This window comes from Sminthopsis crassicaudata, chromosome 4 (assembly GCF_048593235.1).
Source record: "Sminthopsis crassicaudata isolate SCR6 chromosome 4, ASM4859323v1, whole genome shotgun sequence".
NCBI lineage: Eukaryota > Metazoa > Chordata > Mammalia > Dasyuromorphia > Dasyuridae > Sminthopsis > Sminthopsis crassicaudata.
The window spans coordinates 379,515,770-379,541,550 of record NC_133620.1 but is presented as its reverse complement, the minus strand read 5'-3'; the positions used below and the strand labels follow the sequence as shown (position 1 = coordinate 379,541,550).

At 35.9% G+C, this 25,781-nt stretch overlaps 1 protein-coding gene across 1 annotated transcript in view; it reads right to left on the bottom strand.

Annotated features, from left to right (window-relative positions):
- PGBD5 (piggyBac transposable element derived 5) overlaps positions 1–8,274 on the bottom strand; it is a 149,207-nt gene extending 140,933 nt beyond the window's left edge. Inside the window, exon 1 of the mRNA XM_074262370.1 lies at positions 7,769–8,274. Coding sequence (XP_074118471.1) covers positions 7,769–8,261 — 493 coding nt within the window. The 5' untranslated portion in view covers positions 8,262–8,274. The remainder of the gene's footprint in view (positions 1–7,768) is intronic.
- Between the last annotated feature and the right edge of the window lie 17,507 nt (positions 8,275–25,781).

Below are 25,781 nucleotides of genomic sequence, written 5' to 3'. Positions count from 1 at the left end.
AGTCTTGTTAAGGAAATAAGTAAGAAAGATAAAGAGAGGGTAACACAGAGAGAATATCATTTCAGCAGGCAGATGTTTTCTGCTATGTCAGGGAGAAAGAGAATGAGTTTCCTTGGCATGGCATATTAGGTCCTCTGCAAGGCCTGAGCTTAAAATTGGCTCTTTTTATAATAGAAGCCTTGGCTACAAGCTGGGGTTTGCTCTTGATGGGGGCTGGGTGCCATCTGAGCCAGAAAATCTTGGAATTGAATGAGTCTTTGGGTTTGATCTTTAATTCAATGGGGTTGGAATTCTTCAGCTCAGGACTCAACTAGATAAACCACTTTATGTTGATTTCTCTTGATTCCCTGGGACAGGTCTGACAGAGGCTGTGGTTCAAGGAGAATTTCTCCTTCAAGGAGTTTCTCAAGTGCTCTACCTCATAGCTCATTCTCAAAGTCAAGACAGAGAGAAAGAGAAAGAGTTTCGGGGCTTCCCTCATCAGAAGTACATAATGATAATATGGCAATACTTGACTAAAACTCATAAATTTCTTTGAAACTTATCTACATGTAATTTATGGGTTAGATTAGGAAATAATGCATTAGAAACTTTTTGATCCAATATCTCTGACCTTAGTTGCAAAAGACACCTTGGGATCAGAATCACAGAAAGGAAAATGATTCAGTAGAACCAGCTATATAAACTATTACTTCCATAAAAACATTTTTGTTACTCTTGGGGCATAGCACAATGCCTAGCACATAGATACTTAATAAATGCTTATAGAACTGAAGTCTTTCACTATCCCTGATAATATCTTCTACTCAATACATCTTTCCACCATTTACACAATAATTTAATAAAATTTTATGGGAAAAGCACTATGCAAGGAAAACATAAATAGAAATGAAAATTCCCTGCCTTTAATTAGTTACATTCTATTGGGTTACTAAATGGTCCCACTGATGCTTGCTGAATTTTCTCCCTTTGATATATTTGAAACAAATTTTTGCTATTGTGAAGGTTTCTTGAAAGAAATTTCTTTTACTTCTTTTGGCCTACGAGGTTCCAATATACAATTGATGTGTCATACTTTTTCTGTTTTTTTTTCCCCTCATTTGGCTATAGTACTTCCATTTTTTTTGGAAAGGTGTTCTCTCTCTCTCTTTATCTCTCTCCATCTCTTTCCCTCTCTCTTTCCCCCTCTATGTCTATTTATCTGTGTCTTTGTCTGTCTCTCTCTCACTGCTTCCTCCCACCTCCCAGTCACACAAAATTTCTAGATTTCTTTTAGCACTTTCTTTCTATCTGCTATTTGTTTTCTTTCAATAAGATGTTTTAAACTCATCTGGGTGTTTCCTTTCCATTATTTATTTTAACTGTTTCTTTTAGCTCTGGTACACACATTTTCACAAAATCTCTTTTGTAAAGATAAATAACTTTGTGATCAATTTCTTTGGTTTTGCTTTCCCCATCAGTGTTTAATTTAATGATACTCTGATTGTAATTATACAGTGGTTTACCCACAAACACTGTATAAATTCCTCTATATGATTCTGGACCAAGGTCAGGAAATTTTCCATCCTTGTTTCTTTAATCCTTCCTCCCCTACTATCTAGTATAAGGATTCCCTAAGTAGCATCTCTGACATATGGATTAACAAGGTCATGCTTAAACATTTTCTCTGATTTCTTGTGTCACAGATTCATAACTGGAAGAGATCTAACCAGAATATCCATTTCTAACTTGTCATTTTATAATTGGGTCCCAATAAGGTTAAGTAACTGGCCTAAGGTCACAGAGCAAGTTAGTAATTCAACTAGAACTAAAATATAAGGCTTATCTTATCTCCATGAAGCCAAAAAGAAAAAGGGTAGGAAAAAAAGGAGTTTAAGGAGTTTAATTAAGTTAGTATAATGCAGTGCCAAAAATAAGCATCACTACATTACAGATGTTGCAACAACATTCATTCGTACAAATTTTGTACCATTAAAAAAGTATCAGCTTTTGCAGAAAAGAAGAAACAAAAAAAGGAAGGAAGGAAGGAAGGAAAGAAGGAAGGAAGGAAGGAAGGAAGGAAGGAAGGAAGGAAGGAAGGAAGGAAGGAAGGAAGGAAGGAAGGAAGGAAAGAAGGGAGAGAGGGAGAGAAGAAGGGAGGAAAGAAGGGAGAGAGGGAGGGAGGGAGGAGTTACTAACACATTTAATCCAATGATCTAGAAAAGGTTAAATTATCTACAAAGTAATTACAAATTTCAATAAAGTAAAAAGTGTTACACCTTACTTTCAAAGCTATACCACAACCTTCAATCTTTAGTATTCACAGCCTCAAAGCAACATTCCACTGTTTAACTAACTTCAAAATAGTCTTTGTAATTCTACATATACTAAATCCTCTTCCAATTCACCCATTTAAAGGGTTATTGTTTTCACATTGAATTTTACCATATACTGACTTTGAAAGTTATAGTAAACTGAAGTATTAACATGACCATGACAAATACAGCACAAATGCTTATTTCTTTTCTCAGGCATCTCAGTTCCCAAATTATTGCACATCACCTGGGCCTAAGTTTGAGAGCATAAACATAAACTTCATTTCTCCTTGAACCATTGAATACTACTTGGTAGCCCAAAGAACTTTAACCCAAATCAAACTTTCAAAGATAAAGCCTTTTTTAAAAAGGTGTGTTTACAAAAGCCATACTCTATTTCAGGCTCTCAAGGTCACATCACCATGCTGAATAATAACAAGGAAACGGACATGATGCATGAAGAAACTACTTTAAAATATTCTACTAATATAGAAGTTAATGAACCTCATAGGTCCATCCATTCATCAGTTTCTCTCAATTATATGTTAGCATGCAAAAGCTAACTTGGGCAAAAAAAAAAAAATCAAAACAAATCAACACCTACGTCAACAGTTCTTAACCAGTTGGGGATGCTGACTCCTTTGGCAAGCTGATGAAGCTTCTGGAGTTCTCAGAATAGTGTTTTTAAATGCACAAAAAATATACATAATTACAAAGGAAACAAATTAGAATGAAATGTAATTATCAATTTGGGAGGGAAGGAGTAAGGAGTTTACAGATCTCAGATCAAGTATCCTATTTTTCTTTGTCTTCATATCATAAGAGACAAATCATAAGAGTGCTGGAAATAAAAAAAAATCTAAATCAATTCAAGAAAATAAACAAGTCTTAGCTTCATGCTATTGCAAAACACAAGTGGTAAATAGTCAACACATTGCATGATGTTCTAAATGGAGTTAAGAACCTAGAGATCACTAGAGAATTTTGTGTAACCTATGGCTGGACTAAAGAAGGACCAGAGAAACAATAATAATCATAAGCAAACACAGTCATGAGAGGTATTTGTTTGAAGTGGCCAGATCCTAAAAGAAGCAAAAGCATAAATAAATACTCTATTATTTGTGTCAACAAATACCTTATAACAGCATGGTACAATGGATAGAGGATTAGACTCAAGGTTAGGAAAACTTACATTCATATTCTAGTACTAAATAACTAAATAACTTCTCAGTGCCAAGTAACTCTTTAAAACTATGGCTACTGTTATGGATCTGGAATAGTAAACAAAGTTTTCATTCATTGGAAATTCTCCACTCATTGATTAAATTATGAGTTTATATCAGAATAAAAAGAATTTATGCAAAGTTATGGAAAGTATGAAGAAGTCACAGAATAACAAAATTTGAGAACTGCAATGGATCTGAGGGGCCATTTAATCCAAGGTGTTTATTAAAGAAGTGCCTCCTATAATATTTCTGGTAAGTGATCAGCCAATTTCTGACTGAAGATTTTGAACAAGGAAAAACTGATCACCTCTTCAGAAGCTCATTCTAATTGTGAGGAAATTTTTCATCTACTCCTCCTAGTTCTACCCTCTTGGGCCAAACAGAAGTTTATGCTTTTTTCATATGGTAAACATTCAAATACTAGAGACAGCCAGCATATAATCTTTCCTACCTTCCCCTGAGTCTTCTCTTCTCTAGGCTAAAAATGTCTAGTTCTTTTATCCTTTCTGGACACATATAAGTATACTTCTTCAAATGTGGTTCCTAAAACTAAACAAGAATTAAAAGGCTCACAATCTGCACTGTTGTCACGGGTGTCCATGCCACTGAGGTTTAACTATCCATTGAAGTATATTATAAATATAATTATCATGATATCTTGGACATCTTAGACAAGGTACTTCACCTTTCTTTGACTCAATTTCCTCAAATAGCAAAATAAGAAGATTGGATTAGATAATATACAAGAGCCCTTCAAGTTTCAGAACTTTAGAACTCTTGAGTTAAGGGCCCCTTCTAAAAAAAATACATGCTACAGGTGTGTTCCTTTGGCCACAAAAGAATTGAAAGCAATTCTGGGATTTTCAGCTGTTTTTGTTAACCAGTCATGCTCCAATTACAGAAACACACACAGCCTGTATTTAAATAGTCTCAAAGGAACAGAGATATCAACACCTCAGCATTATCAAGAGTTGAATAGGAAATGAGAGATGTAGAAAGATCCTTTCAGAACTTTTAGGTAACTGCAGTCTTGGAATTATGTACCCTGATTTGTTTCTACAGGGAAACTGTACTTATAATGTTTTGTACATGTTTATATTTTAGATGCAGAGTGGGGGTGGGACGACTCAAGGGGAGTTTCTTCTTTATTTCTCCTCCTGGTTTTAGTTAGAGATCATATGCCTTTCTCTTGCACACTATTTCCAACTACACCAAAGATTTCAGAACAAAGGCAGAGAATGGTCACATACATAAACTTTTGGTAAAGATTATACAGGGGTCTTGGTGCTCAGTCCTTGTAGATCTGGGCTTAAGAAATAACAAAATGTTTAGAATTATAATTTAATTAAAAAAAGAATGCCAAAATTAATCCAAAGAAGTAAAGGCTATGTAGGTTTTAAACTAGGAAATCTAACTATATTTGCAGATTATCTCCTTCCTTCCCCAGCAATTTGTTAGTTAATTGGAGGTGAGGGTCAGTGCAGGATGCAGTTCTTGTCACAATCACAGATTGCGATGAATTTTTAACTTAAAGTTACTAAACTGTTATTTTGATTGCACTGAACCAAAAACTATTTTAACAAAACTTTTGACTATTAGAACTGCTGAGGTATATCCCCCATAATGTCTTTTAGAAATTATACTACTAGAAGGAAGCATTTTTTTCCTTGCTAATATTGTTTTTCTGTATCTATTTCCAGACCCCATAAATCACACTCTATTGTTACCAAGGAACTAGGAACTCATAATTAATAAGGCATCAATTTCTTTTTTCTATTTTGTTAAAAAGGGTGGGGTATTGTAGAGAAATAGGAAATTCTAAATTTCATCTAGAGTAAAAGCAAATTATTATGCAGAAAGGGGATAATTTTAAAAGCTCTAGGGTAAACAATGTCCATCTAGAATTAACTCTTGGACTAAAGTGTTTAATTACAATCTTGGCTTATTCACAATCTGACTTAAGCACATAAGTTTTAAGCCTTCATGATGTTTGACATCGAGTGCAAGATTCAAATGCCAAAGTTAGAGTTTTAATGCAAGTGACTTTGAAAATTAATGTTTAACATTAACAAATTAAGAATAGTGCAATCTATATCCTTTATAAGATCTAACATAGAATATCACTGTTCATACTAGGTCTTATTTGAACACAAGTTTAATAATACTGACAGAAAGCCCTTTCCTTGAATTGAGAGACTTACTAAACCTTTGCCTTTTTCCAATGTCCAATGATTGATCACTAAATCTTAGAGCTCTATGATCATCTAGTCCAACTTCCTCATTTCACAAATGAAGCCACTGAAGCCAGGATAATAGATAGATAAATTCACAGTTGAAAGTCTTCCAGACATAGGACTATAATATGCTAAAGTTCACAGAATACTAATACACAAAAATCACTGTGGTGTTCAGAAAAGCTTTAGTGTAATAAAAAACACATTATGCAAAGTAATATGATCCTGGAAATATGAATCTCTTGGAAATCTTAAATATGTTGCAAGCCAGAAAACCCAGATTATAATCTGTTGCTCTATTACATACCGGATAACTAAAATTGTTTAAGCCAAATGGATTGAATAATTCAATTCTCATGCAACTAGATGTTTTATAGTTTACTGATGTTGCAATTTGCTTGAGGTTTGCAAACCATTTTTGGTCTGAAACTGACCAAACATATTAGGAAATTGCAGGTACCTGCCTATCAGAGTTTTAAGAACAGTTTGTAGAATGATTTCCAGTCTGTCTCCAACTTGAGAAAAGTGTTTGAATGTCAAGAGAATCTTTTGTGGCCCTTAGGACGGAATACAGTATGACCAGAGGAAGAATAACAGAGGAAAAAACTATATCATGCTGAGGGCTTGGCCACTCCCTATGTCGGTTTTATATAATTTACTAGACTAGGCCAGTACACACACACACCAAGAGAGAAAGAGAGAATTCACTTCTAAATGCTTCAAGGTGGAAAGCAAGGCATTAATTAAAATAATGTAAGAGCTAAGAATAGAAAATGTACATGCTGATGATGAATATCTTAATCTTTCTCCAGTCAAGAGGTGGTAATGTTTTACCACCCAGTTTCCAAAAAAACAAAAAACAAAAAACAAAAAACACCAAGAAGAAAAATTCAAGCAAATACTAGTGATTTTGCGAAGGTAGGGGAGCAAGAGCTAATGCGATTTCAAACGATATGTATGTAAACTCCTTAAGCTGAACATGCTATAAATGTCAGTTATCATCATTATTGTTGTTATTATTAATGTGTGGCATGCAGAATACCTAAGGAAGTATTTCTACTGTGGCAACAGACCACCTTAACCCTTACAAGGCAAGCACCATTATCCTCCCCTTATTTCCCTTTCCCCTGGACTAATTTCCATCTCCAAGGACAAGGCACTTGACTTTTCCTGAAGCTACATATAAATGGAAGAACTAAACAATAAAAAAGGTGTGAAAGAACTTTACCTAAGAATATTATATAAATAAATTTCCAGATTAATTAAGAGATACATGTGAGTGAGTGAGAGAATTCAGCTGGATCTCAGGCATTCTTAAATGAGGCAGCGGACCCAGTGCGGTCACAGACTGGTTTGAAGGATAACTAACAGGTACCTCTTCCTTCCACCTAGTCATCCAGGCAGTAGTCCATCTCTTTCTTAGAGCCATCCAAATGAGAATCTATCTTCTGGAAACCCATCTGAAAGTTTCAAACCCTAGCAATCGGAAAAATATTGCACTTCAACACATTCTGTCGGCATCTCGGGCGCTTACAGGTGTGACTACTTTCTGGTGCAGGACGCTGGAATGCTCCCAGCCACTAAAAGGCGAGAGCTCCCACGTCCTTTTGTACTTGATGGAATAGGAAGAGTACTTGTGGTAGGCTCTATTTATCTCCTTCTTCCAACTTAGAACACAGAACCTGCATTCAAATAGTTATTTCTTAATGGTGGGGCCCTTTGATGCTGCTTTAAACGTCAGTATGTCTTTACCTAAATTTTTTCGTCATCAATTGAGTTTGTCTTGCTCCCAATTTCTGCCTTACCCAGAGCAACCAACAAAACACCTGGAATCCCTCCTAAACAGATGTGCCTCGTATCCCTAGTCCCAATCTCAGGGACTTGGCATCCAGATCGGTGCGCCGACTGCCCCCCACCTCAGGACTCTGCACATCCCCACTGCTGGCTCCCAACCACTCCGCTCCCCCATCCCCCCATCCCCCGCCATTCCGCGGCCCCGCCCACCCCCTTTTACCGCTGGTATCCTCGAAGCGAGGGGGAGGGATGTCTCGCAAAGTCTGGGTCCAGCCTCCGCGCTCTTCCTCCTCTTCCTCCTCCATGGGCCCGGGGAGCTGACGCCGCTGCCCACCAGTCGCCTCTTCTACCCTCGGAACGCAGCGCCCTCCTCCTCCCTGAAAGCAGCAGACGCCTCCCCCGCGAACGGGCCCTTCGGGCGCAGCCTCCACCTCCCGGGCCAGGGGCTGCGGCGGCGGGGCGGAGGCGGCCGAGGAGCAGGAGATGGAGGAGGTGGTGGGGTCGTCCTCGTCCTCTGAAGAGGCGGCGGAGGAGGAGCGTGAGTCGGCCGAGGTGCTGTAGAAGGGGTTCCCGCTACTGTCCTGGCCCGACTCGCCGAACACGTCGTCCGAGATCTGCAGGCTCTCGTAGCGGGAGCGGGCCGCTTCCAGCAAGGAGAGAGCCTTCTTCCTCGGGCCCCCGCCGCCGCCCCCGCCGCCGCACTCCGCCATCATCTTCGCTGCACCCCACTCTCTCCCCTGCCCCCCCGCCCCCCAAAACACCTCCCAACCACAGACCCCCCCTCCTCTCCCGGCACCCCGGGCTGTCTCTCCCCACCAGTTCAATCCACAGCACAGCGCCCTCCCCTTCCCCACCCTCGGCCGGTCCGCCGTCTTTGCCCGGCTTTGGCCCAGCTCCAGGTGAAAAAATATTATTTTTTAAAGGCACGGGCGGCGGCGGGCCGGGGCAGCTGAAATCGCGAGCTCTGCTCTGGGATCAGTGCACCACTCAGGAAACGAAGAGGCAGGTGCTGCTGCTGCTGCTGCTACCCTGCTGCAGCCGCTTCCAGAGCTGTGGTTGCTGTTACTGTTTCTCTTCCTCCTCCGAGAGCTCTTCCTGACTCCCTCCCAGCTTGCAAGCCTGCCTGCCTGTCTGCTGCTTCTCCTCCAAGCTGCACCCCCTCCCCTGTGCTCGTTGCTCTCTCCACCACCAGCCCTACCGACTCCCTCCTAATGTGAGCAGCGGAGAGGGCGGATTCCACCTCGCACCTCCAAATCCCCCGTTTGACCAATGGGAACCGCTTACCCGGAAGGAGAGGGAAGGGATTGGGAGGGCCCAGGGGCAGAAGACACCTCCTCCATCTCCTTCTCAGCCTTAGAGGCGGGGCAAATGAAGTCAGGAGTTGTCAGGAAAAGGGGGTCTGGCCGCTGTAGGTTCCCTTCCCCTATTCTTAAAGGCAGACTAGCACGTGAGTGTGTGTGCGTGCGTGTATATATAAGTGTGTATGTGAGAGAAAAGGCGTTGGGGATAATAGATTGGTTTCTTCCTGATAGCCTGAGCCAACTGGGAAGAGAGAGACGGCCTTCAACTCTTCCTAAATCAGTGCCTGCGCACCAGGGAACTGTCCGCTTTTGGTGGTCCTGAATCAGAACAGGCAAGGAAAGCCGCACAGGCAGCCTTGGGAAAGTAGTGGGGGTGGCGCAGTTAGAACTGATTGCTATTGGTAATATTTTCTATGGCAATACTGAACGTAGATTGAGACCAAATGCTTCTGTAACTGAAAAGATGGCATGGCTCATTAAAATAACTAAAAGTAGAGCTAGATTTCTATGGGTCAGATGTCAGCTTAATCCCCATAATTTAAGGATGGTTGCAGGATAAATAGAGTACAACTTTTCTTCATTATCTTCCATAGTTGACTGATATTTAGAACTAAAAATATAGGTCCTTCCTTCACACACACTTGTCTTTAAATATATCAGATAATAAAGAAAGTATATGTCACTTAACATCCAGGCTGTAGCGAGCGGATTAAACAACAGCAACAAAACTGTTTCACCATCCTGTTCTAGATCCTTTGATACAAGTTATTTGTTTCTTTGTCTCCCTCCTCCTAATAAATGTTTCAAAGTCACATTAATGATTATTCACTTTCATTTTGCAATAAAGAACTCCTGCTGAGTTTAATGATATTCAAAAGGAAAAGGCATGTTTCGACTTGGAGTTGTAAGAAAGGTTAGAGGTTTGCTGACATTACTGGCAACAAATAATATTTCTCTTACTGATATTTACCTTCTCCTATGGCCCTTTTCTCTAAAAGCCTGCTTCTCTCCCCCAATATTCTCAAGCTATAATGACCTAAGAAGGTTTGGTTATAAAAATTTAAGAAGATTGTATATCATATGATAATAACTTGCTATATGGATTTGACCATAAATGAAATGGTATTTGCTAAATGTTTAGAGTTCTCTGACAGGAGTATACTAGAAAATAGAGCTTGTCTGCAACATATAATTTAAAAAAAACCCATACACATATACACAGAGTAAGAAGAGTAGCAGAATGGGAATTCCCCTTATGGATACTGTATAAATTTATCCTATATCCAGCTTTAACTATAACCATGTAAAAAAAAAAAAACAAGGTGAATATTGGAATAATCGAGTTGCTTTCTAGAACTAGACAGTATATTTGGAGGTATGCAGGAAAATGAATGTTACAAAAGATAACTTTGAACTTTGTACTTGGAGAAACATTGTATAATCAAAAACATCTTGACTCGAAACTAGATCCTCACTACATTGACAAACATGATTAAGGATTATATGAGGCTCTGGGAAGAATTTATATGCAATCCAAAATAATTGTATGGAGATTAAGATACTGGAGTCTTTAGGAAATAATCCAGTATTCTCAAAGGAAGTTTGTTGTAAAAAATAAGTAGATGAGGCATGTGTTTTAAAATAATTGTTTCCACTGTTAACCAAAATGTGAGTGTATTATTTTAGTGCTGTTAGTGTGCATTCATATTTTTCTCAATTACAGGAAAACCTAATGTCCTGTGATACCTTAGCATATGCCTATGGCTCCATTAAAGAGAGTAACAAAAGAAATAGGCAGTAAAATCTTATTTGTTTCTGGAGGGCTCTCAAAATCAGAATAAGATTACCTAGAATCTCAGCTAAGAATTAAACATTTGGATGATAACTGGTCTTAGAAGAAACACACCGTCCTTTGGATTGGTTCAACATAATATAAACATATCTTGACCTTTTAAGAGAGAGTTTCTCCCTTTGGGTGGGGTGGGAATGGGGAAAAGAGGAATGTTTCTCCATTTAAAAATATTCTCCTTTTCCCCAAGATTTCTCTACCTTCTGCAATACTGCTTTAACATTTGTAAATTTTGATAATTGCTTGGATAATTATCGAATATCACCATGCAATCTATTACTTTTACCCTTTTAGAATAAGGCCCATATAATCATATATTTACTTAATCATCTTGGAAATCATGATAGAATAATTCTTAATTTCTTCAGTAGCATATTTCTATAAAGAATTCAAAAGAATAAAGTTGAGTGATTGCTGTAGAATATTTGTTTTCATTAAACCAGGGCTTTATTATTTTATATAATTGTTTCATTATTTCTTCTTGCTAGTACTTCTTGAGTACCTGCTAGTACTCAGTTTTTCAAACATTACTATCCTGTGGGAATAGAATTGAGCAAAACTTTAAGGCTGAGGGAAAACTCTAGTCTGTCCCAGATTTACTAGTTAATTTAAAAGTATGAGACATGTTTGCTTTTCACTAAGACAGTGTGAGAAAGGCAGGAAATTGGAGGAAGAGGACATGATATAATTGGTGGCTCCTTAGCGAGCACTTCTGCTTTCCATGGTGCCCCTGAAACTTCATTGGAGATGGAAATAGTCACAAAAGATTTTGGGGGGTAGGTAGATAGGAATGGAGTAGGAGATATATGTGTAATAGATAATACCTTGACTACATCTAGAAATCCATACCATACTCACTAAGCTAATAGTTATCATTTAGTCCCTTCTTTAGAACAGAAGTCTGCCCATCTTATATCAATCACTATGGACTATTTCTCTCCTCTCCACACACTTCCAATCTAAAGTTTATTCAAGCAACTTATTAAATCATATTCTAAAGCATGGAGTGATTGTAATCTGCAAGGTAGAAGCAATACACATATATAAAACCTCCCCATTCTTGAAATACTGAAGTAAAGGTAGATATAGGTAACAGCGGAAAAAGAAAAAAAAATAATATGGCAAAGTAATTTGTTTAAAGCTTGGGTACAAGGTTGGTTTATGTTAACAATTATGTTGAAGCCCTATATACTTCCTTATGCCATTCCATTTCTTTTTCCTCTTTTCTCTCTCTTCAATAATAGATCCCAAGAGCTGTGTTTTGATTGGCAGTTAAGGATTGGGTAGTATTAATTTTCTTTGGACTATTTGGGCCACAAAAATAAGAACCTTTTGGTATACCATGCTAGAAGCATGTAGAATAGGTAAAGATTTATGAGGATATTCCATCACTAAAATTGGTTACGGTATTGTTGAGGTGTGAGAAATGAGGATGAGAGATCTGCTGGTCAGTGCCTCAGGTTCTTTATGAAAGAATTTGCAATCCTGATTCATCCAGGTCTGAGGCAAAAATGGGTTTATTACACTAAGAAACAACTTCGTCAATGGGCTAAATCCTGTTAGGATTTTCAGCAAAGATGGGTTTACACCAAGAAATAACCTCCTCAGTGGGCTTTCCTGATTAGAAATTAGCAAAGGTTTGGGGTTCAACCTTTGATTATTTTGGGGTTTTATGGCCCAAAGCTAGGGAGCAGATCTCCAGATGAGTTTGAGGGACTAATTTTCAATTCAATAAAGGGTGGTGATTATGGCCCCAGGCCAAGATCTCCAATTGAACTGTAGGTGGAGATCTCTATGTAGGTGAAGATTTCCCTAGGAACCAGAGGATGGGGCCCCTCCCAGAAACCAGGAAGGATTGAGATTTTAGTGTTTCTCTAACCTAGCTAACCTAAGTTCACCCCTTCCCCCAAAGATCAAGGGGACACAGTTTATATCAACACAATACAGTAGAACAAACTTTACATCTGGAGTCAGAAAGCCTTTTGTTCATTTGAACCCTAACCACTACTAATTCTATGTGCATCTGGATAATTTTCTTGGAACCTTACAGAGTCTCTTCTCTGGGCCTCTCTGCTTCTTTTTCACTTTTCTTCATTTCTTCTTCTGTAAAAATGAGAGTGGTAGATTAGACAAGTTTATAAGGTCCCTTCCTACTCTAAGTTTAGGTTCCTAAAGGTTTCAAGAATAGACATTAGAAATTAATTAACCTCTCCTTGGCTCCTATATTCAGATAGCCACCAATGGGTAAACAGTGTTTGGATTTAATGAATAGGCATTCTTCAAGTGGGGACAATGGGGAAACAGGAATATAGCACTAAGTTATCTACACATCTATGATGTTAAAAAAATAAATAATTTTTTGTTAAGAAAATAGCACATATGTTAATTCACTTATTTTTACTAGAAAGACATTTATAAAACATCTCAAGGCTTATAAAATGCTTTTGTTGCAATAGACCTATAAAGATAGAGAGTGCAGGTGTTATAACCTCCATTTCTATAGCTAGTGACAACATCACATAGTGGATAGAGATGAGGCTTAAAAGCTGGTTTCATGTCTAGCTTCTGACACATACTGGCTGAGTGACCCTGGGCAAGTCACTTAATCTCATAATGCTTTAGACAATTCTCTAATACTAGAAGCTGCAGAAAAGGTGTTGACATATTGGTAGAGGGAATTTTCTCATTTAAACATTTTCTATGTCAATGACAAACCCAGCTCTAGTCCCATTCCTTACTTTTCTATAAATAGAGAAACTGAGATCTAGAAATTCGAAAGAATTTGTCAAAGGTCACTACTATAGATTAATTATCAGAACCAGTATTTAAATTCTGGTTTCTTATTTCCATATCTTTTAAAGATTGCATTTCTTGCATTTCCACTGTAATATGCTGCATATCAAAAGGCAAAAGAAATCCAAACTCCTAAATACAAAACTGGGAGAGCAGTGATATAGGATGGGGCCAAGACATTCTGTATTGTTAGTTTACTTCTCAAAAGCAAAGAGCCTGAGAAAAAAATGGCATCCATCATAGAGGTAGATGATTTCTTTCCCTATGATTGTTTTGCATGATGAGATTTTTAAGGTGAAGCAATGTTCCTGGGCAGGAGACTCAGTGCCAAATGGTGTATGTCTATAATTGGGAATGACTGGAGATGTACCTGTAGTAGAGCTATAAGAAGTATTCCTTTTTTCTCCCTTTTTAATTTTTTAGTTTTATTTTTATTATAGCTTTTTATTTACAAGATATGTACATGGGTAATTTTTCAGTATTGACAATTGCAAAACCTTTTATTCTAATTTTTCCCCTTCTCCTCCTCACCCCTTCCCCCAGATGGCAGGTTGACCACTATATGTAAAAATGTTAAAGTATATGTTAAATTCAATATATGTATACATGTCCATACAGTTATTTTGCTGCACAAGAAGAATCGGACTTTGAAATAGTATACAATTAGCCTGTGAAGGAAATCAAAAATGCAGGCAGACAAAAATAGAGGGATTGGAAATTCTATGTAGTGGTTCACACTCATTTCCCAGAATTCTTTCTCTAGATGTAGCTGGTTCGATTCATTACTGCTCTATTGGAGCTGATTTGGTTCATCTTGTTGAAGATAGACACGTCCATCAGAATTGATCATCATATAATATTGTTGTTGAAGTATATAATGATCTCCTGATCCTGGTCATTTCACTCAGCATCAGTTCATGTAAGTCTCTCCAGGCCTTTCTGAAATCATCCCACTGGTCATTTCTTACAAAACAATAATATTCTATAACATCCATATACCACAATTTATTCAGCCATTCTCTAATTGATAGACATCCACTCAGTTTCCAGTTTCTGGCCACTATGAAGAGAGCGGCCACAAACATTTTTGCACATACATACATTCTATAAGAAGTTTTCCTAAAAATTGTAAGCTTCTTGAGGCCAGGAACTGTTTTTCCTCTTTTTGTATCCCCAGCACTTAGCACAGTACCTGGTCTGTAATAGGTTCTTAATAAAAGTTTATTGATCAACCAGTTAGTTGAAGAATAAGTTGTCTGATTCAGTTTGGTGGAGAGCTTAATTGCCATAAATGATGTAAAACATGAACTTTAATCAGGCAATTATCAGAACTTTGATCCAACTATACTGTTCCAGTCTTCACACACAAAGGTAGTACAACTCCTTACATGATCTTGTTAGCATATCTAAAAAACATATTCTAGTTCCCCCTGTCTCATTGTGTGTCTGGACAAGTAGATGAACATACTAGCTTTTTCTCCACTAGGCCTCTCCCCAACTCCCTCCAATTTCTCCTTAACTCACTAGATTCTGCTCTTTCTTCCCTTCCTCTCCTCCCTTTGACTTTAAATGTCCATGTCCCTGAAAGAATCTTGAGTAATTGTTTATGATTTAGCCTTGAATCATATATGATTTACCCTGTGAAGTGTTTCAGGTAATAAATAGCATCTTTTGTGACTATGAAAAATGTCTTATAAGCTTTTCACATTGTGAACTACTCTCCCTCTTGGTACACGAATACTTAACTTATGCAATACTACTTCACTTAAGGATATTTGAATCTAGGTAGCTGAACAGAGAAAGCACTTGGTCAAGATCTTTCAACATTTCCCTTCAAAATAATTTTAAAATTATACCTCAAATTGAATTCTGGAGTGATAGAGTCAACAAATATCAGAACAAGTAATACTTCCAGCTCAAGACAATTTAGGAGGTTGCAAAGAGAGGTATATGACACAAGGGTGGAGGCTGGCCAACATAGATAAAACACTAATGGTGGGACTGGGTAGATGTGACAATAACAAAAAGCAAGTTCAGGAGTTCTTAAGTCAGATGGTAAGGGGCCCTGGCAACTGGTCAGAAAAAGATTACAAAAGCTCTTTGTTCTAACACTGGATATTGGACCAGACATTGCCTATGGTAACAGTTCAAGGGTGGATAGAAGCACTTTCAGTTAAAAAGGGAACAGGAGTTCTTAGGAACAGCATCCCTTTTGGACACAAAGGTTCAGGTTTTTCCAGAAACAGTATCAATTACAATTCCTAGTGAAGGGTCAAATACAGACCAGGAGACCAGTCATCACATCTGTCCCCAAATCACAACACCTTGAGAGCACTGAAAAAAATCTCAAATCCCCAGAAATAACTCTGGAAGCAGCAATGCAAAATAGCCTGAAGCTTGAGACAGTGATCCTTCCTGGACCCCCTAATGATAACAGAGCCCAAGTGCAGAATCAAGAAATAGGATGGAAAATGAGCAATTAATAACAAAAAAAGAAGCGGACTATAAAAAGCTACAATGGTGACAGGGAGGATCAGTATTACAAACTCAGAAGACAAAATTATCACAAGCAAAGTCACACAAAAATGTGAATTGGATAAAAGCCTAGTAAGAATTCATAGAATAGCTTTAGATTTAAAAAAATAAAACAAAATAAGAGATATAGAAGAAAAAACAGGTAAAGAAATTATAGCAAAGGAAGAAAATAATAAAAAGAAATTAAGAGCTTGATAAAAGGCACAAAAAATACTAAAGAAAAAACACTTTAAAATAGAATTGGTCAAATAGAAAAGGTACCAAAGCTCAAGTAGTAAATAAATCTATCTTACCCAACAGGAAAGTAAGTAGGGAAGGGGATAAAATAAAAGAAGAGTGATAAAAAGAAGAACAGATAAAAGAAGATAGTTGTCAGAAGCAAAACAGACTTTAGAGGAGAGACAGGAAACAGACAGAGAAACAGAGAAAAGCATACACACACACACACACACACACACACACACACACACACACACACACAGAAATTCAAAGAGAAGGAAAAACAGAAGAAAATAGGATGGAGGTAAATACATAATAATCATAACTGTGAATGTGAATGGGTTGAATTCACCCACAAAGTGAAAATGGATAGCAAAATGGCTTAGAAACTAGAATGAAACAAAATGTTGTTTACAAAAAAACATGTTTGAAAGAGAGAGGCACACAAAGAATTAAAATAAGAGATTGGAGCAGAAGCTGTTGTGCTACAATAGATTTTTTTTAAAAACAAGGATAGCAATTATGATCATAAAAGCAAAGCAAAATTAGCCTAATTAAAAGGATCAAGCAGGAAAACTATATCTCTCTAAAAAAAACCATATATAATGAAGTAATAACAATAGTAAGCATATATGCATTGTATAATATAGCCTTCCAATTCTTTTTTTTTATTAAAGCTTTTTATTTTCAAAACATATGTATGGATAATTTTTCAACATTGACTCATGCAAAACCTTGCATTCCAAATTTCCCCCCTTTTCTCCACCCTTTCCTCTAGATGGCAAGTAATCTAATATATATTAAACATGTGCAATTCTTCTATACCTATTTCTACAATTATTGTGCTGCACAAGAAAAATCATATCAAAAGGGAAAAATGAGAAAGAAAACAAAATATAAGCATAAAAACAACAAAAAGAGAGAAACTACTATGTTGTCAAACACACTTAGTTCCCATAGTTTTCTCTCTGAATGTAGATGACTTTCTTCATCACAAGACCATTAGAACTGGTCTGAATCATCTCATTGTTGAAAAGACCCACTCCCATCAGAATTGATCATAGTATAATCTTGTTGCCATGTTACAATGATCTCCTGGCTCTGTTCATTTCACTTAGCATCAGTTTCTATAAGTCTCTCCAGGCCTCTCTAAAATCATCTTGATGATCATTTCTTATAAAACAATAATATTCCATAACATTCAAATATCATACCTTATTCAGTAATTCTCCAATTGATAGGCATCCACTCAGTTTCCGGTTTCTTGCCACTACAAAAAGGGCTGCCACAAACATTTTTGCACATGTGGGTCCCTTTTCCTCTTTTATGATCTCTTTGGGATATAAGCCCAGTAGAAACACTACTGATCAAAAGATATGCACAGTTTGATAGTCCTTTGATCATAGTTCCAAATTACTTTCCAGAATGGTTGAATCATAACTCCACCAATAATGTATTAGTAACCATAGTTTTCCCACATCCCCTTCAACATTAGCGTTATCTTTTCCTATCATCTAGTCAATCTGATAGATGTAGTGATGCCTCAGAGGTGTCTTAATTTGCATTTCTCTAATCAATAGTGATTTAGAGCACCTTTTCATATAACTAGAAATGGTTTCAATTTCTTCATGAAAATTGTCCGTTCATATCCTTTGACCATTTATCAAATGGAGAATGGCTTGCATTCTTATAAATTTGATTCAATTCTCTCTATATTTCAGAAATGAGAACCCTTGAATGTAATTTTTTCCCAATTTATTGCTTCCCTTCTAATCTTGTCTTCATTGGTTGGTTTGTACGAAAACTTTTGAACTTAAAATAATCAACATTGTCCATTTTGCATTTCATAATGGACTCTAACCCTTCTTTGGCCACAAATTCATTTCTTCTCCACAGACTGAGAGGTAAACTATCCTTTGTCTTCTAATTTGATTATTGTTAAGGACCATACCTAGGTGAAGAGACAGGTCAATTCTTTGAGAGCCTCCACAGCTTGAATCATAGCATCTGACAGAGTTGCAAAGCAGCCTTTACTGACACAGGTCTTGCTTGTGGACTGGGAATGAAATAAATTGGAGGCAGAGGGAAAAAGAGAGAGGTCAGAGAAGAGCAACTGCCTCTCAGTCTTCTTGTATTATCATCATCCTCTCATATGAAGGGATCCATTCTGCTGGTTTGAGTTGGATTCCCCAGCAGCCACTGGCAGATGGCTCCCATATCGCAACAGCTTATAATATCACTTTTTATGTCTAAATCATGAATTCATTTCGACCTTATATTGGGGTAAGTGTGGGTCAATGCCTAATTTCTACCATAATAATTTCCAATTTTTCCAGCAGTTTTTGTTATAGTGAGTTCTTATCCCAAAAGCTGAGGTCTTTGGGTTTGTCACATATTAGATTACTATTACTACTATACTAATACTATAGTCACTGACTATTTTGTCCTGTGAACCTAACCTATTTCACTAGTTGATTTTTATTTCTTGGCCAGTACCAAATGGCTTTGATGACCACTGCTTATTTTAGGTCTGGTACAGCTATAGTCTCTAAATTCTTAAAAGTTAAATCAATTATACAAGGAAATAGTAAAATTGTTAGTATAAGAACCCAACTTTCCCTTCTTAGAACTAGATAAATTTAACCATAAATTTTAAAAAGTTAGATATGATAGACCTCTGAAGAAAAAAAAAAAGACAGGCACAACAAATCTTATAGCTAGTTGCAGGAAACCTAAATATATCCTTTTTCAGATCATAATGCAATAAAATTATATTTAATAAAGAGCCACAGAAGCATAAATTAAAAGCTAATTGGAAATTGAACAATCTAATCTTTAAAAAAATGAATGGGGTAAAGAAAAAGTCATGGAAACAATCAATAATTTCATTAAAGAGAATGACAACAATGAGACAACATTCCAAATTTGTGGTTTGCAGCTAAAAACAGTTCTTAGAAAACAAACTTATATCTCTAACTGTGTGCATCAATAAAAGAGAAAGAATAAGTCAATGAATTGGGCATGCAAGTAAAAATAAAATAGAAAAAGAACAAATAAAAACCCCCAATTAAACAACAAATTGGAAATCCTGAAAAATCTAAGGAGAGATTAATAAAATTAAAAGTTAGATAACCATTGAACTAATAAATAAGACTGGGAACTGCTTTTATAAAAAACTAATAAAGTTGACAAATCACTATTTAATTTGATTTTAAAAGAAAGAAGAAAACTATATTACTAGTATCAAAAATAAAAAAGGTGACCCCAACAAAGTGGAAGTTAAACCAATTATTAGAAGTTGTATTGTCCAACTACATGTCAGTAAAACTGACAATCTATGTGAGGTATATGAATATTTACAAAATTATAAACTGTCCATAATAAGAGAAAAAAATAGAATATTTAGGGGGGGTGATTCTAGGAAGATGGTGGAGTTCTCCCAATTTCCCTCTTAAATAGAACAAATTTGTGCCTGAAGGTGAACATAGACCTGTGAAAAATCAATAAGACTTGGGGTAGAAAAAGGATCCTCCTGATACAATCTTTGTCTAAAGTGCAAACACCTCCAGGCTAGCTCTGCAAAAACATCAAATGGGGATCTCTTGGGCTCCTGGTTGTGGTTGGAGCCTCAGCTCAAATCACAGAGACTTTCACCCCCCAGACTGTTCATTAAGAGGGGATTTGAATCCTGGAAGACAGAGTGACCTCAGCTGATTGGGAAATCCAGGCCCAGCTGTGCTGCTGAGACTAGGCCCTGGGTGAGAAGGAACCAGCACCTGATGAGTGAAGAAGCAGCTGGATAAGGGCTTTGCTGGCTATGGGGACTTATAGAAGGATGGAGCTCTTGGTTTGAGATTCTTGGTCAGAGTGGAGAACTGAAGGGAAGCTTGAAGCACTATCCTCTCACCCCCACGACTAGAGACGCTTATATTAATATTTCTTATTAAAAAAAATGAACAAGCAAAGAAGAAAGAACCCCACCGTTGAAACATATTATGGGAACAGTGAAAACTGGGATTCATCTTCAGAGTAGTACACTTTAGTGAAAAAAAAAAAAAAGCTTCTACCCCAAAGAGTAATGTGAAATGGTTCCTTGCCCAGAAAGAATTTATAGAAGTACCCAAAAAGAATTCAAAAATCAAATGAGGAACATTAAGGAAAAACTAAAGAAAAAAATTAAAACCATCCAAGAAAAATAAGAAGATTATAAAAAAAGTTAACCAATTAGCATAGGAGGTATAGAGTCTCAAAGATAAAAATAACTATTTGAAAATTAGAATTTGGCAAGGGGAAACTACGAGAGATCAAGAAATAACAAAACAGAGTACAAAGAATGAGAAAATAGAACAGAATATGAAACATTTCATAAGAAAAGCAACAGATCTAGAGAATAGATCAAGTAGAGAAAATATAGGAATAATTGGCCTGCCATAAAGTTGCAACCAAAAAGAGAACCTTGACACAATAATGTAGGAAATGATCCTAGAAAATTGTTCTGGAGTGACAGAACATGAGAGGAAAGTAGAAATCTACCCATCACCACCTCCACGAGATCCTTTGTAGAAAACACAGGAATACTATTGCCAAATTTTGAAACTCCCAGATCAAAGGGGAATTTTTTCAAGGAACAAGAAAAAAAAAGACAATTCAAATATGCTGGAGTTACTATTAGAATTATATGAGAAATAAAATATTTAAATAGCCTTTTCTAAGAAAAAGAAATTGAAGAAGCCATCAACTAGCTCTTGAAGAAAAAAAATCTCCAGAACCTAGGAATTCTAACAAATGGTTCAGAAATGATTAATCCCAGAGGCAATTAGATCCCTGAAGTCAGGAGGACCTGAGTTCAAATCCGACCTCAAACACTTAACACTTCCTATCTGTGTGACTCTGAGAAAGTCACTTAACCCTAATTGCCTCAGCAAAACAAATATATATATATATAGACATATATATACATATATATATGTATTAATCCCAATACTATGTAAACAATATGAAAAAATAGGTAAAGGATTCCTACCAAATTCTTTTTTATAGCTCAAATATAGTTTCAATATCTAAACCAGGAAACACAAATAAAAAGAAAGAAAATAATAGGCTAATTTCCTTAATAGCAATACAAAAAATAAATAAAACACCTCCAAGAAGATTCCAGAATACACAACACTATAATATGATATGATTTATATCAGTAATATTAGGAAAGTCTGGTTCAATAGTAGGAAAAGTAGCATTATAATTAACCATAGCAATAATATTATCAATAAATGTCATATGATTATATCAATACATGCAGAAAAAAGCCTTTAAAAATTTCAACACTCATTCTTATTAAAAATACTAAAAAAAATAGGAATTAATGGAACCTTTCTTAAAATGATAAGTAGTACCTATCTAAAATCAAGAATAAGCATATTCTACAATCAACTTGAAGCAATCAATAAGATCAGGGTGAAGCAAGGATACCCATCATCATTACTACTATTCAAAATTGTATTAGCAATAGAATTGAACAAGCTTAGCTAAGCTAGTTATAAGAATAAGACAAGAAAAAGAAGGAATAAAAATAGACAATGAGGAAACAAAACAGTCATTCTTTGCAGATGGTGAGATGCTATACTTAGAAACCCCTAGAGAAGCAATTAAAAAACTAGTTTACACAATTAACAACTTTAAAAAATTTTCAGGATATATAATAAACCCACATAAATCACTAACATTTCTACATATTACTGAAAAATTCAGAAGAAAGAGAAAGAAAAAGAGAAATTCCATTTAAAATAACTGTAGATAATATAAAATGCTTGGGAGTATATCTGCCAAGACAAATTCAGGGACAATATGAACACAATTATAAAACACTTTTATACAAATAAAGACAGGTCTAAACAATTGAAAAAATACTAATTGCTTATGGATAGAGTGAGCCAACATAATTAAAATGGCACTTTTATCATATCAATCAAACTATTAAAGAATTATTTTATAGAGCCAGAAAAATTCTGACCAAATTCATCTGGAAAAAGAGAAGGGCAAGAATATCAAGGGAATCAATTGTTTTTAAAAAGTTTTTTAAAGGAAGATGGCCTAGCAGATTTCAAACTATATTATTAAGTGGTAACCATCAAAACAATTTGGTACTGGCCAAGAAATAGAATGGTGGATCAGTGTAATAATTTAGGTGCAAAACACATAGTAGCAAATAACTATAGTATTCTAGGGTTTGATAAAATCAAAGATTCAAATTTTGGGAATAAGAATGCATCATTTGACAAAAATTGTTAGTTAAACTGAAAAGCATTTTGGTAAAATGCTAGACATAGATGAAATTTTACATAGTATACCAAAACATGGGTTTGTAATTTGGACATAAAAGGTGGTATTATAAGTAAATTAGGAGAGCATGGAATAGAGTACCTGTCATATTTATGGAAAAAAGGAAAAATTTATGACCAAATAAGAGACAGAGAGTATTACAAGATGTAAAATCGGATAATTTTGATAACATGAAATTAAAAAAAACTTTTGCAAAAACAAAGTTAATGTGGTCAAAATTGGAAGAAAACCAGGAAACTAAAACAAAATTATAGTCAGTTTTTGATAAATGCTTCATTCTCAGATATAGAGGGAATTAAGCCAAAATTATAAAAAGTTAGAGTCGTCCCTCAGTTAATAAATAGTCAAAGAATATTGGTTTTTAGGAGAAAAAAACAAAATAGCAATAATCACATGGGGGGAAATGTTCTGATCACAACTGATAATTTCAAATCAAAACAATTATGATATAACTTCACAAGTTAACTGACATGAGACAAAAGGGAAATGACAATGCTGGTGAAGATGTGGAAAAAATGGGACATTGATGATCTGTAAGTAGAGTTGTGAACTAATCTAATCATTCTGGATAGTAATTTGGAATTATGCTATAAAATTGTGCATACTCTTTGACCCAGCAATATTACTACTAGACTGTAGTCCAAAGAGATCAAAAAAAAGGAAAGGATTTATTTGTAGAAAAAAAAATATAGCAGTTTTTTTTGTGTGTGTTGGGAAAGAACTGGAAATTGAGGTATGTACATCAAGTAAAGATTGTGATAAAATATTATCATACTATAGAAAATTATGAGTGGGCTTTTCCTCCCTTTTCTTCCTTTTTCTTCCTCTTTCTTTTTCTTCTCTTCCTCTCCTTTCTCCTCCACCTTTTTCTTTTTCTGTTCATTTTCCCTCCTTTTCTTTTTCTTCTTTTTCTCTATTTCCTCCTCTCTCTTCCTCCTATTCTTTTTCCCTGTTCTTATTTCTCTTCCCTAGGTTGGTTTTGACAAGAACATGTTTTGCACATAGAGGAACTGTATGTGATGGATCTGATCTTTTGTTATGCTTCTGTCTGGTGGGTCTGATGTCTCCCTGACACCATGCATGTGAGAACTGCAAAAATTAGAGGCTATAATACATAAAAGCATTGTTTATTGCTGGAATCTCCTTTTTCTGCAACACTAAGTACATTAAACTCAACCTGAACCACAGAATCCAAAAATAAGGATACTTTGAATGGTGCCTATATGTGATTTATATAGTTGGATAGATTTGAAATTTTTCACCATTGTAATCTATGTGAATATTTGTCAAGAATGTTATGAAACTTATGTCATATAGAGTTTTATTGGATTCTTTTTCAATTATCTAACGCAGGGGTTCTCAAACTGTGGCCCTCGGCCGGATGCGGCCCACTAAGCTCATTTATGCAGCCCCTCAGGTTATGGCAAATGGGCAGAGGGGTGGAGACAGAGTGTAAATTTTTGTTTTTACTAAAGTCCAGTCCTCCAACAATCTGAGAGACAGTGAACTGGCCCCCTATTTAAAAAGTTTGAGGACCACTGATTCTAACTGATATCCAAATCTGGTATTAATCTTTGAAGCCAAAGATTAGTGGAAACATTTATCTCCTTTATGCTTCTGTCCATCATGGGCAATGGGAGTATTATTATTCAGAAACAAACTAGGTCTGCTACAATATACTCTTGTCAGAGTGTTCACAATTATTATTTCTCTAATCTGTGAGTTTCATATAGTTTCTTTATATGATGAAAAGAACTTTAGCTTTAAAAATTATTGGACTTAATTTTATTCAATAATATGTCAATTGCTTACTATGGGATGCCTTGTAATATTTTGAAGGAAGAAATTAATCCCACGTAGTCTATTGGCAAATGTCTTTGTGTAAAGATGCTGTTTTTCTTTCCTTCTGGCAAGTGGTAATTATTGCCTTATTGCTTAAAGTTGGAGTTATTTCTGAAAAAGCATACCTGAAAATGGCAGATGTAGAAACTATGATTAACAGGTCTGCAAGATTTCATTGAGATTTTCTTTGCTGCTGTTGCTCATCCCTGCAGCTTTCCCCACAAACCTCTTGTAATGTGTAGGGGAAGGCTCATGTTTTGATTCTTTCCTTGTAATGTAAGACATTTTAGACATTAGAGATGACATATCTGAACAAATAACAAATATCAGAAAAATTTGGTTATTGTAATAAAAAGTTTTTTCCTGGTGAGTAAGAACAAATTGAAAATGCATTATTATCATCAGCACAAGATGAGATTTTTGTTGTTTTTTCTATGCCATTTTCATCCTTGGGTCATTACTAAGAATGTGGACACACCATGATACCACAAACTACACCTTAACTGTTCTAAGATGCCTGATGAAATTTATAATAATGTTATAGGAGGAAATGAAGAACCTCCAGCTAGATGTAAATCTGTGGCTCCAGAATATTTAAAAGAATACTGTTTCTTCTGTCCTGAGGACACGTTATTTCATAACCTGGTATCCTGTTGCTTGTAAATTTTGTGCTTGGGAGAACACAAAACTTTGATGAAAAATTCTAGACCAGAGAAGTTGATGAAAGCCAGAGTGTGTACAAAGATATAGTTGAATTTAAAACTGGAATTAAGTACATTTTATATATCAAATAATCAGTCTAAATTTCTCAAGACTTGATTTTTTTCTCTGTCAGAACATCACATGCTTACTTTGATGAAGAGAAAAAAATGACTGCAATTAGAAAGGAAGGAAGGAAGGGAAGAAAAAAAGAAAGATGAAGAAATAAAAAAGAAAGGAAGGGAGGGAGGAAGGAAAGAAATGAATCACAGGATGATTTCAGGAAAACCTAGGAAGACTTATATGAATCCTTGCAAAGTAAAATGGACAGAACCAGAAAAACATTGTACACAGCAATAGCAATGTTGTTGGGTTTTTTTTCCAATTTTTACATTTTTAAAAATAATAGCTTTTTTATTTGAAACACAAGGTTTTGTGATGGTGAATGTTGAAAACTTGCACTATATATGTTAAAATAAAAGCTATTATTTTTTTAAAGGGAAAAATACATAAATAATAACTTTTAATATTCAAAAGTAGTTTTCAACATTCACCCTTGCAAAATTTTTGTGGTCCAAATTTTTCTCCCTCCTTTCCCTTTACCCCCTTTCCTAGACAGCAAGTAATCCAATATAGGTTAAATATATGCAATTCTT